We start from the raw sequence: 13,425 nt of genomic DNA on the forward strand, positions 1-13,425 counted from the left end.
ACTCAGGTGCACACAAGCGTTGCTTAGTATGACAAACTGTACCTAGCAAAACAAAATACACACTCCGTGGCTTGTAGTCTGCAAGCGAACTACACCGACCGAACGACCGCCGCTTGTTAGCAAAGATAGTGCCCACTTTAACGGATAGAGGGTGTAGCGTGGTCAGCGCAACGGATCCCCAAGGTCGTTAATGTCAGTTTTCTAGACCGGAATCACTATTTCCTTGAAGTAGCTCCTCAATTATCTTCATGAGCCTGAGTGGACCCCGTTACAGATTCAATACTTCTCAAAAAATCTGGTAGCGCCGGGAATCGAACCAGGGACCTCTGGGTCTGTAGTCAGGAACTCTGACCACTAGAAAACAGAGGCATGAGTGCAGAAAAATGGCTTATCTCGTCAAGAGATCGATTTGGACCTATTCGTTAAACTGTACATAAGCCTAGTTACCTACAACGCATCAAGAACTATGTATAAATGAACAAAGAAGTTTAAAAGGCCGCCGTTTACTTAACAACATTTCGGAGAAACACAATGAATCGATCCTTAGGGTCGACTCTGACGATAGAGGCAGCACGTTCTTCTGAAATGACGTTACGTAACTACAAAACTACATTCCAGAAGGCTACGACCTTAACAGCGACAGAACTTCAAATCTCTTAATTAATATTTTAACGTGATAAAAGAATTTGCGGCTATTCTGAATGAAGAGTTTGATGTACTGAGAACTTACAATAATGTTCAGATTTATAGAAGTGAAAATGTTCAGCTCCCATGTTTGTAAGATGGCTCGAACACTGCTGAATTTATACTATTATAATATAATGTCTGGAACGGGGTCCACTCAGCCTCGTGAGGATAACTGAGGATCTATTTCAAGGAAATAGGGGCTCCGGTCTAGAAAACCGAGATTAACGGCCGTGGGGATCCGTTGCGCTGATCACGCAACACTCTCTATCCGCTAAAGTTAACACTAACTTCGACAAGCGGCGGTCGCTCGATCGGTATAGTTCGCTTATGAACTAAAACCACGGAGTTTGTTTTAATATAATGTGCAGGATTCTAAAATTGTGGATGCTACCTGAATTGTGAGATTATGTACTTTGGAGCAAATACAGAAGAAGTAAATGCTTTAAACAAAATTACTGGCGTAAAAATGTTAATTCCTTATTAAAAAATTAAAAATCAAGGAAAATATAATCATATTTGGAAGTCCTTAGTAAATAATAAATAAACAAATGTAATATTGATTTCGAAACAAAAGATTTGATAGCCCTAAAGTAACTGTATTAAGGGAGAAGAAGTGTAGTGGACAAAATATGAAAAAAATTATCCCAATTTACTCTAGAAGTCTAGATGAAAGAAATTAAGGAGTTTCGTCTAACAGAGAAGGAAATAAAAGGGATGAGAAGGGACTGCTAGCAAGACAAGCTGAAAGACCAGCACCAAAATGCAGACGCCACCACCAAGGTAAGTTTGTTACACTACATTCATACATCATACATAAAACATATAACCTGATCAGAATTTGTACACAGACCGAGGAGCTAGAAGAGTGACCACGTCAACAAGAAGACATGAATCCCCATTCACAGCTACTATGGGGAGACACTTGTACATCTTATCTTGTCATGTGTGAATTAAGCTCCTAATGCAATAAATCAGTAATGATACTATCTTCATATTAAAGATATCCAGACGTATCCTGTGACAGGCTCTTTTAAGGTCTGCTGAGACTTGGCACTTTAAGATAAAAAATCAAACCTGTGACAGTTGCAGTAGCTCTCGAGTCCAGTTTATTATTCAGAGGAAATTTGGGACAAATAAATGATTCATGTAGGGTTTAAAATTAAAAGGAAAATACGTATATACGTAATCCTCTCCTTAAATTCGTGGAAATGTGAAACGAACTACCTCACAAAATATATTATTTATTTTTCACAGTCTATTAAAATGATTTCAATAATTACAATGATTACATCTTTAGCTTCTATTCGCATAATGAATGAAGACTAGAACAGGAAACAGTGGGTGATTATAAGCAATTCCATTGTTCACCACCTTCTTTGAAAAGCTGACAGCTGCTTAGCTGATTAGAAGGTTCGTACTTTTTGGAAACAAGAAAGTTCACTGTCGTGTCACTTAAGGATATATTGGACCCTATGCAGAGTCAGTTGAAACAAATCATCTTCATATCTTATTTATGTGCAACATGTTTCAATATTGTCGCGTGTTGGGCGTATATCGCGACAAATAACTTCACGCCGTATTTGATGTAGCGAATTTTATTTCACATTCGCACTTAAAATCACCCAAATTACAGATTCACAATTACTGCTATCTGCAGTATCACAAATACTACACTCCAAATGCCAGAATACAACTGACTGGTTGCTGGCTAACTCGAAACTAACTCGGAGGTAGCTGGAGGACTCCTTTGAATAGCCTTCGCTGCTCCTCATGTAGCCTCGATCGGACAATACAGAAAACGGCCACGTAATAGGCACCCTTGTTGCCTGGCGCTATGTTGCTAGCAACGCTAGCGGTAGTAACCGCTGTTACTACCGTCGTCTCTCGCAATCCTGGTTACCCGCGCTGCCTAGCAACCCGCGGTACAGTTGGTGACGTCATCGCTGTTGACTCGCGTTGCCTAGCGACCAGGATCCTATGACTCGGCTAACTTCGGCTCCCTTCGGCTTCGCTCGGTGCATCACGGCTGGCGGGGGGGGGGCGTCATCCATAGCTCAACATGTCATAATATTTTCCCCACACCTTTGCTAAGATCTCAAGCCTTGTCACGTTTCCCAACTAAAATTTTATAGGCATTTTTCATGTTCCTTTGTATGTGCTACATGTCTCATTCATTTCAGAATTTCTTGGCTTAACCTAATAATAATATTAAGCGGAATATATACATCATGAAGTTCCTCACTTTGTAATTTTCTCCATATCATATCCTTTCTCTGAAGTTCGGTTACTTCTTAGCATATCAATATAAAACAGTGGGGAAGATCACATTTTTGAATAGTTCATAATATTTTTAAATATAATTATATTACGGCTTGGTGATTCCTTAGAAACAACTGACACGAAGAGCCTCCATTGGTGTTGCCAACACTAGTACAGGTTTGTATCAATTTCATGAGAGATCGTGCCATAAATTTATGTTCATGACGTATTACGAATATGCAACTTTTGTTTGAACCGTTTTCGATTCAGTGTATAAAGTGTAAACTTGTGTCTTCTTTGAAATTTCTATGGATACACTTGAATCGAAGTCAAATACCCTTGAAGATATACAGAATGGATGTACCAAACTAAATTCTATTAAATGAATCCAGTGATTTGAAAGAAGATACGTACAGAGAAGTTGACATGATGTCCTTATAGGTTATTCTTCTTCTGTTTCGTTTACAAGTACGAAGAACAAGGATAGAAGTAAACATTTATAATAATTACATTAAAAACCAAAAATTTCTGGCAATCCATTCAGTAGATTGTACATTCTTTACGGTAAATTAAAAGAGTTCAACAATACATAACTAGACATGAGTTATGGAACTTAATGTTCACTTACCTAGCGATGTTCCAATGGGCGGGGTGTAAACTGGAGTGCTCTGCGCTTGCGTCATCGTGCTGATACTCTCATACAGGTCGGAAGTAGTGGTGACCGTCGGAAAACCTGTCTGAGCATCGTAATACGGAGAACCGCCGTTAGCGGCGCCACTACCGAGCTCGGAAAGCAACTTGTGTTCATCCTTTATGCTCCATTTACTCGACCACAACTGAGAAAAAGAAGAAGAATAGAGGAAAAATGCATACGAGTGAAGTAGATTAGATTTCACTGTCTTCCCTTGCAAATGACTCAGCGAATTATATGAAACAACAATAAGTCATATGACCCAACAAAAAATTGCATGTGTGGTGTACGTCACATATGCTTATTATTCTGTGATCGGTTATTTTATGCTATGCTTATATGTCGTAGAGGTCGCGCCATAGCTCAAGCGGGATTTATGGTGGACAAAGTTGCGCTGGGGTACGTTTTCTCAGGGTATTTCGGTTTCCCCTGCCAATCTTCATTCCACCAAAATTCTCCATCATCATAATCACTCAGGGCAGGCTACAATAGGCCAATCAGTCACCGCCTTGCCGAGTGGACCCAGCTGGACTCCACCCCCCACTATGAAATTTGAAAAAAATATATATGGCGTAAAATGTGGTCTATTGGTCAGAGTTCCTGGCTACAGATCCAGATGTCCCGAGTTAGATTCCCGGCGCTACCAGATTTTCTGAGAAGTAGTGGGTCTGGAACAGGGTCCGCTCAGCCTCGTGAGGATAATTATGGAAGTATTTTAAAGAAATAGCGGCTCCGGTCTAGAAAACCGATGATAACGGCCGTGGGGATCCGTTGCGCTGACCACGCTACACCCTCTATCCGCCAAATTTGGCACTAACTTCGCCGACAAGCGGCGGTCGATCGGCCGGTATAGTTCGCTTGAGGACTCAAGTCACGGAGTATATGGCGTAGAATGAGATAAGATGGAGTTGTGGGTAATGACCCGGAAGGAATAAAGCTAAATTCCCTGCCGCACAGGTGGAACTTTATATTTGCTTTCAAGAACGACAGATATATTTAGAAATGGTCGCTTGTCAAAGTATCTCTCGATACTCTCGACAGTCTGTAGTTCAGAAATATACATGTGTCAGTCGCACATACTGACTGAACCTAGACTGCATTCTACAGTCTCCAGATATACAAATATATTTTTGGTAAATAATTCTGGAACGATATTGTAAATTGTGATTGACGATAACTGAGTATTAAGACACGCGTCACATATAGTCTGGGGCCCCATTCTTTATAATCACATGCAGACATATAGATCTTCAATTCTTTCTTTCTCGTAGACTATTCTGTTAAACGACCGCAACTCTCAAATGGACAATACTATTATTGTCCACCAGAGCGCATGTGAAAACACCGTGCCCTTTAGTCCGCAAGCGAACTATACCGACCGAGCGACCGCCGCTTGTCGATGAAGTTAGTACCAACTTTAGCGGATAGAGGGTGTCGAGTGGTCAGCGCATCGGATCCCCACGGCCGTTAATCTCGGTTTTCAAGACCGGAGCCGCTATTTCCAGAGAGCTTTTGGTGCGACATATTCCATGTGTGAGAATATTTTCCTGGTGCCAAACGAATTTCCTCGCGCACAGCAAGTTTACTTAAATTTAGCGTTACTCACGTTTGAATAAAGTTGATCTCCGTTGTACTGTGTTCTCTGCCTCTTGATTTCGTCTTCCGGATGCCCGTTGAGATCTCTGTTCTCATCTGGAATAGAAATGAAGAATTTTAAAACTCCAGACTTCCAGTAAAATAATTGTATTTCATCTCAATTATATTAGGCTAATAGCTGGTGCATGGTACAGGCTCGTAAGTTCAGAAGATAAGGTAGCGCCAATACATGAGTACCGGCAAGGGAGAAGCTAGGAATCTTCCGCTCCTCTAAATCTTTTCGGAAAAAAATCGAAAATTAAAATGAATATACCAGTTATTAATACAAGAAAGAAGGCATTTCCAATATTGTGGCATGTAGACCCTCTGACAGGCAACGACAACGAAATAAGCAGCTATACAATGGCCGTTACTCTGCAGCAGACCGTAAACAGTGAGGACACATCCAAACACGGATCCCATTGCTTGGGAAGTCAAGTCCATGGGTCCTATGTCACCAAGAAAAGAAAACGAGAGAAATGAAACTAAAAGAGACAACATAAAAGAGACGCAGAAACATTAACCAAAGTTTCCTAGTGGGTTTTAAGTTTTATGCCCATATTGTTCCACTCTGACTCCGTTTCAAGGATAATGACGCTCCCCCCTCCCCAATTGGCGTCTTGGAGAAAGTCGCAGGAGGGAAAACAAAGAAGTATCGACTAGAATCATCGTGCCAACTCCACGTTAAGCTGGTGTACTTCCGGTGCGACGCCAGCGCCACTGCGGTCAAGTAACGGAACCACGGATAGAAAAAAGGAGAAAGAACTTAAAATGTTTCCTTTTTGTTTTCCTCCCCTTATCACCCATTCTCCCAGATATGACGGGCAAAAAGCTCTCCTCAATTTTTCTGTATTGTTTTTATCTTTTTCTGGAGGAAGAATTCCAGTGATGTCTTCTAAAATACCGCTGGAATATAATATATTTGAAGTACAATTTCCACAAAAGCTTACGTCTGTACCGGAACTATGGGTAAGCACCTCAAGGAAAGAACAGTTTGTGAACATCTTGCTGTAACCATTGTAGTTATTTTATGTCCAGATTGAAAGGCTAATCTAGAGCAATTATTAAAGAGTTTGCGAGGTGGTACAGTGAGGCGTACATTCGTGGCAGATAATTCCGGTGATGACGTTTCAGTTTCTTTGTTTGTATGGGTGGCAAATTTTCTTGAAAACTTTCAATATCAACGCCAAAAATATTGAAGAGGTTTTGCACATATTTTCATATACTAAGCAAGCTATTCACCACTGGGAAGGACGAGGCGTAGGTGGGTGGACAATATTAAAATGGATCTTAGAGATATAGGATAGGATGGGAAGGATTGGATTGATCTGGCGCATGATATGGACCAGTGGAGGGCTCTTGTGTACACGGTAATGAACCTTCAGGTTCCATAAAATGCTGGGAAATTCTTGAGTAGCTGCAGATTTGGCTTCTCCTCAAGAAGGGCTCAGCTCCGTAAGTAAGTAAACAAGCTATTCAGGGCAGGATAGACCGGGTTCAAGACGATATAGTTCAATCGTATTTTCACGTGTTAATAACCAGACTCGGGTCTTGCGCTAATAATTGGATTTAATTGACTCTTATAACTCGTAACTATAAGTAACTATGACAGTTTCACGTATCTACACACACTACAAATCTTTGTACTGCAGCGCACATAACGTCTTCTATATCTTCATTAGCCGTTGCTTGGTACCGGCCGCTAACAATAAAAGTTCCAATAAAAGTTCTTCTGCTTTGGTGCTCACGTCGCCACCGGATGACGGTTCCATCTTGACCTTTCCTTCTGCGCGAGAAATTAGGTCACTCTAATTTAAATTGTTGCTTCATACGAAAAGATGAAAGGCAAAGTTGTCCCTGTGCTTAATTAACGAAGCACTAGATTATGAAGACGTATGGGAGATTGACTCTATCGCTCCGTCATTCTTGACCTCGGCGCTAGATACAGCTGACTGGTCAGCTTCACGATCCAGCGGCTTTACCCTCAGTCACTGTACAAATTGTATAGGAGGCTGGATATTGTGGAGTAGAGAAAAATACTTTACTCTTGTTGTTAATATAACCCAAGCAATTCAGCCCGTCACTGTATCGACTGAGCCATCCCGGTTTATTGCTTTAATCTTAATGTCTCTAGAGGAAGCGGAAGACAAAATACGTGGAACAGAATGACAAGATATCCCACCTTGCATTTACGTGTGGAGAGTCTGGTTCTTCCTGCAGTGAAACTAATTAAGTGGCCCGGCCAGCCATTCTGTTTAGATGCAGCAACAGGAGCCCCCAGCGGGTATGAAAGTCAGAAGCCCTTGTGACACAGACTGGTCACTACCCTCTGTCCCTCTAAACCAAGTACGCCCAGCGCTTTGACTGATAAGCGTCACATTTCTAACTAATGCTTCACATTAAAACAGTTCTTCATGGATTTCGAGGGAGTAAAATGTTGGTCACCATTAAAGCTAGCACAGGTCTGCAGTATTTTCATTTAAAAATGTTGATAATATTTAAAATTCAAACATGTGTAGAGTGGGATAAAAAGACAAGTCAGGCGTGGCTTATAAAGAGCTAATATATTGTCACGTAGTACATGTGACTACAGACGGGTTTTGGATTGGTGAATAGGTTTATTGGACATTTACAGGTTGTAAATACAAATAACTATAGGCTATCACTATTTCCACACCCTAGAGTTCACTAGATGGTACAGTCTAGTATTCTCAGTTTGTTCCTAGACGTTTCCTGGTAACGTCTCCAACAATGACTATTCCTCTACATCCGGGCTCAAGTCCTCTCTTCACAGCCTCTCGCACAGAACTGACTAACAACTTACTAAAAGTCGAAGTCATAATTACTTTACGATTGGCGGTTTACCGTCAGTCAGTTCGTCTTGGCGTCAGGCCCCTTGAGGTCCACGACCAGAGTTTTTTTTTTAAACTGAACTTTTGCGGTAATAGTCCTTATATAACATCCTCTCTGAGAAAAGATGGGTTTGTCTGTTATGAATATGCTTCGCTTTTCGGCAAGTGTATGTTTAGCACATATAACATGTTATTGAAAATTCTTCCTTTTGCACTACACATAAGAGCTCTGTCAGTACTGGTTTAACAGAGCAGATCATGCCTAACTTACGTATCTTATTCTACAAAGGCAGCTTAATCAATTGAAGGGTCGTAAGCTTGACCACCGACAAGTTTAAGCCTCATATATTTTCTATGTCTGGCTTCATTTTGCCAACTGACTAAGAATAGAGAGAGAGAGAGAAGAAGTGGTGGTCGTAGTGAGAGATACTACATTGGGGTGGGGGGGGAAGAAACTATATCTCCGATTTTGAAGGTTCCCAGGCAGTGCCCACTTGTCCTTCTGGTAAAGATAGAGCATATGATCGGATTTTTTGTTTGTTTTTGCTAAAGTTGGGAGGGCTATATTAAGGCGAAATTTTGATGTTAACAATGGGAGGGCTGCATGTGAGGCATGCAGTGCAACGTGGAATTGGGTACCAACTCAGCATTTGCTCTAGTACCGAGGAAAACCACGGAAAACCTTGGTCGAGCTGGAAAATGTGGTTGTGTCAAGTGATGGCAAAGCTAACTAAGCTCCAAATCTCCCGGTTATAACACCTCGGCACGGACCATATAGAAAACACAATTATTCTACTATTGCATGTTGCGGACATTACTTAGCTACGATCGCTGTTTACAGAGTTACGGCACAACAACGGGTCTGTACGCCACAATATAATATTCATGTAGAGACCCAGAAAACCACAAAAAGTAATGAATTAGGAAGGCATCCCTATCCTGTATCTACCGGATATCTGCAGAATGGATATCATCTTTTCCCCTCAACAAGGAGCTCGGTGCTTTGGTTGATACTGAAGACCCAGTTCAAAAGCAGAAAATTTTCAAACTTTGTCGGTACTATTCTGCGTTAAGTTAACTTTGAAGGGGTGCTGAGTCCATAAAATTACACCTTATATAACAACAAATTCCGGTTGATTAATCGTATCCAAATTCAGCCGTTACTGGACAAGACTTAACCAGCGTTAAGTTAACTTTGAGCCGGTCATGACTGCAAGTAACACAGGTACAAGGGGCGGAGAGGGAAATCACAACAGTCGTGTCGGTATGTAGCGCGCCCTCAATAGATTGCAATGTCTCCCCGAGGAATAGATGCTGCTCTCAGGATGGGAGCGATCCAATTAAAATAATGCGCCAACAAGTGTTGGAACAACCCCTGCTTGCGCTGCAAACTCACCCTCTGGTCTCTGGGTTTCCAATCCCACCCCCTAGCCGGCCTCATATCCCCAGTGAAGCTGTTGCACTGCGTTTCAATTGACCAGTGACATTTTGATGTCCTGCTACTGGCTGCAAAATTGTGATTAGATTGTTCCCTGCATCCGAACAGGAGTGGATTTCGGGGGAGGGGGTGCTGTGGGAGACTAAAATTGGATTACGAGTGTTGAGCTAGTATTATATGATGATGATGATGATGATGGACTGGAGGGGAGGATTTTATAGTGGGGAGTGTTTTTCGTGAGTAAAGAGGGATGAGGTTGGAGGGTGGGTGGACTGTCGGAAAATGTATGGTTCATATGGAGTGTTATTAAGGTTGGGGGATGGATAAAGGGGATTACTGGCATAGAGCGCAGTGATACATGTGTGGTATGAAGCATAGTGCTTTAAAAACGTGTAAAGGGAAGTGGAAGAGCATACGATATTTTTATGGTGAGGAAATTACATTTTTTTAAAGGGCAAAGAGTGATTTTTCTACGTGAAATTGCTGCGTATGTGTTTTTATATAATTCATGGGTTTTGGTTATCTGTAATGTTAAGCGCGTTGAGGATCTGTGCTCTGGTGTGAAACAGTTTGTATAAAATATGGGCTAACAGAAATAATGTTAACCCATTTTACATTAATTTTACACATTAAAATTCTTCTGATCTGTGCCTGATATGTTGCTATTGCTTCAATAATGTGGCTGTAAACATTACTGGTATACGCTAAGTCAGCATTACATGTGTCCTGAACAGGAAATATCATTAGTTCAATAAATTCTGCCGTTACTTATATCGAAGTTTTTCTACGTCACAACCACTAGGCACATTCTGATGCGTTTCAACGTATTTCACTCCCCATCATCATCATCAGTAATCTGTCAAGACGACAGGTTCACAGTCTCTTCCAAAACAATTCCTCCACTTAATTAACACTTCTTCATTTCTCACATAATCGGTCCAACTGATCTTCTCCATCCTTCTCCAACACCACATTTCGAAACTTTCCAGATGTTTCTGATCTACTGCCCTAAGTGTCCATGTTTCAGCCTCATACAGAGCTATGCTCCAAATGTAGCATTTCACTAGTTTCTTCCTCAAATTTCTTCCTCTTCACTCCCCATGCACTATTTTTATTAAGATGCATTTTAATAATGTATTTTGTTTGTTCCTTCACTTTTCTTGTTTCTTTCTTTCTGTATTTCTCCTTGATTATTTATTTTTATTATTTCTTAATCTTTAATTAAGTATTTTTTCCGTCCAATATTCCTTTGTCGTTTTTATTTCATCCTCCGTTATGTGTTTTCTACCTTCTTTTCTTTCTTATATTTATTTCGTTCAGTTTCTTACTCTGTATAATCTCCTTTTCTTTCCTCGTTTCTGTCTCACTTATTTTATTTTTATTTCGTTCTTTCATATTCTTCCTTATTTCATTTCTTTCTCTTCCTTCTTGACTTTCCATTTTACCTTAATTCTAGTTTATTTTCGTGTTCTCTATCCCATTTTAGTTTTCTTCCATCTTACTTCCCTCTACCCACACATTAAGCAATATATACAGAAATATAAGAATATTTAAACATTATCCACGGTTTCTCTACATCCCTCTGTTCCAAGTACGTCCAGGAATAGTTTACAAACTTTCCAGATTATTTTTAATGATTACAGTAATTTTTCTATTGCACTTTACTGTATACCACATTTCAGACCACCCTGTAGATGTCGAGTTAAGTGCAAATGGATGTTAATGATGATGATGTGACATGAAAACGGTATCGTGTGTCATCGCGACCCGTTATCATGCGCACGTGTGTTGTCCGTCTGATAAGGACCCCAGCCCGTCAAGCACGTGTCTTGTCCCCGGTTACAATCAACTCATTAATTTGATGCCTGCTTTCAATATAACTTCCCAATCCACGCAATACCGTGGCTTCAAGGGCGCATGCGCTTTGCGACGATGAGTTGAAGAACTGTAAAAAAATATCAAAGGAACAGGCATAATAAATGTATGTAATAGTTACGTTCGAATATTTCGTAAGACGTTAATAAGTTGATGATGCTGTTAATGATGATGATAACCAGGGCCCGGATTTTGATGACATGTCATCTTTTATTCCTTGTATCCTATGCAATGCTCTTAAATATATAAATCTTGGATACGAGCTGCTATTTACAGAAATGTAAATTTAATAGGTATCTTTTTGTAATTTTTTGACATTTTTAGGTTTACGGTCTTTTTTATTTTGGGAGGTATTTTTTGGTAAATTTTTGGTCTTTTAAGGGTATTTATTGTCATTTTTGGCCATTTTAGGGAATTTTTCTTCATATGTTTTCTGAAATGTGAATGACATGGAAGCGAAGTGTTCTTTCTTTTCTCCTTTGGGTCATTTTTCTGGATTTCTTCGGTCATTTTATAGGTCATTTTTAAATATTTTCAGGTCATCAAAATCCGGGCCCTGCATATTACATTTTTGGGTCATATTTTGTCATTTTTCTGTTTTTTTCGGTCATTTTATAGGTTATTTTTTAAATATTTTCAGGTCATCAAAATCCGGGCCATGGTTATCACATTTTTGGGACATATTTTAGATCATTTTTCTGGATATTTTCGGTCATTTTTAAATACTTTCAGGTCATCAAAATCCGGGCCCTGATGATAACAATGATGTATCATCACGACTTTTTAACTAATGAAGCTGCTTATCACAGCGGTACTAGTACGGAATGTCTGTTCCAGCACCGAGGCTGGTTGTTCTGCCTACAATTCACTGTTTATCAACTGAGGGGACTAACTATCTAACGTTTCGTTTACTCACTGCCAGTCTCTCCCTAACTTTTGCCGCCAAACTTGGGGGACACTAGTCTTTATTATGCATTTTCAGATTAGTAATAAGTACAAGAATTATGATGGGAGAGAGAATTGCCTGAACCCCTTTCAGGCAGTCATTAATCTCTATAGGGCCTATGGACATTAACTTGTTCTATTAGAAATAGGCAGGATATACTGAGAACAACTTATATTAAACCAACAAGAGGAAAAATCAGATTTTTATAATAAATAACATTCTATATTTATAAAAAGAATCATTTATATCCGTCAGGATGGAAGTTCTGTCTATTCCAAATTTAGTATCCTACACCATTGAAACAAACCCACACCAAGAAGATTTGAAGTTTTCACGGCGGTGACTATGAAGAAGGCAGTTTTCTGGGAAGTGGAGCCGTGTAGATATTGTGTTAACCAACGATTCGGTTAGGAGGAAGAAAAGAAAAAGAAGAAATCCGCGAGCGAACCAGCGTGAGCAGGTGCAAACAGGTGTTTTCACCTTCACGCTGGTTCTTCTACCCTGAAGATGGAGGCGATAGTTTCTTCCGAAACGTCGGTTAACACAATATTTACACGGCGCCACATACAAGAAGACTGCTATCTCCACACCAAGAAGTTCATAACACAAAATGCATAATTAGAAAGTGATTAGCATCGTGTATAATAATTATTCTAATGTTTAATAAACACATAAATCGATTCGTATTAGAAGGACAAGTAACTGAAGATGAAATCTTTACACATAAAGAAAAATGAAATATCTAATTCCATATTTCATGTATACCATGTATGGATATATAATTTAATTCATATTTGGACAAACCTATTCAAATTCATTCATCCATCAGTAATCTGTCAGACGACAGGTCCACAGTCTCTTTCAAAACAGTTCCTCCACTTAATGCGATCTACAGCTTTCTTCTTCAAATGAAAATATTCTCTTCTGTCCCCAAGGTCATCCAGCATCTTCTTACGTCTTCTTCCTCGTCTTCTGGTCACTTCTATCCGCCTCTCTATCTTTCCTTCAATAACTTCTTTTAGAAGGCAGTTTCTGCGTATGA

The 13,425-nt window shown here is 40.0% G+C and overlaps 1 protein-coding gene across 7 annotated transcripts in view; it reads right to left on the reverse strand.

Moving 5' to 3' along the window:
• The window catches only part of LOC111873681 (paired box protein Pax-2a), a 407,427-nt gene that overhangs the window by 17,477 nt on the left and 376,525 nt on the right, over positions 1–13,425 (reverse strand). For all 7 annotated transcript variants that reach the window (XM_023868602.2, XM_023868600.2, XM_033755164.1 and 4 more), the window contains 2 exons: positions 5,244–5,329; positions 3,575–3,782 (listed from right to left, as the gene is read on the reverse strand). In XM_023868602.2, coding sequence (XP_023724370.1) covers positions 3,575–3,782; positions 5,244–5,329 — 294 coding nt within the window. The remainder of the gene's footprint in view (positions 1–3,574; positions 3,783–5,243; positions 5,330–13,425) is intronic.

Source organism: Cryptotermes secundus, unplaced genomic scaffold (genome assembly GCF_002891405.2).
Source record: "Cryptotermes secundus unplaced genomic scaffold, Csec_1.0 scaffold1651, whole genome shotgun sequence".
NCBI lineage: Eukaryota > Metazoa > Arthropoda > Insecta > Blattodea > Kalotermitidae > Cryptotermes > Cryptotermes secundus.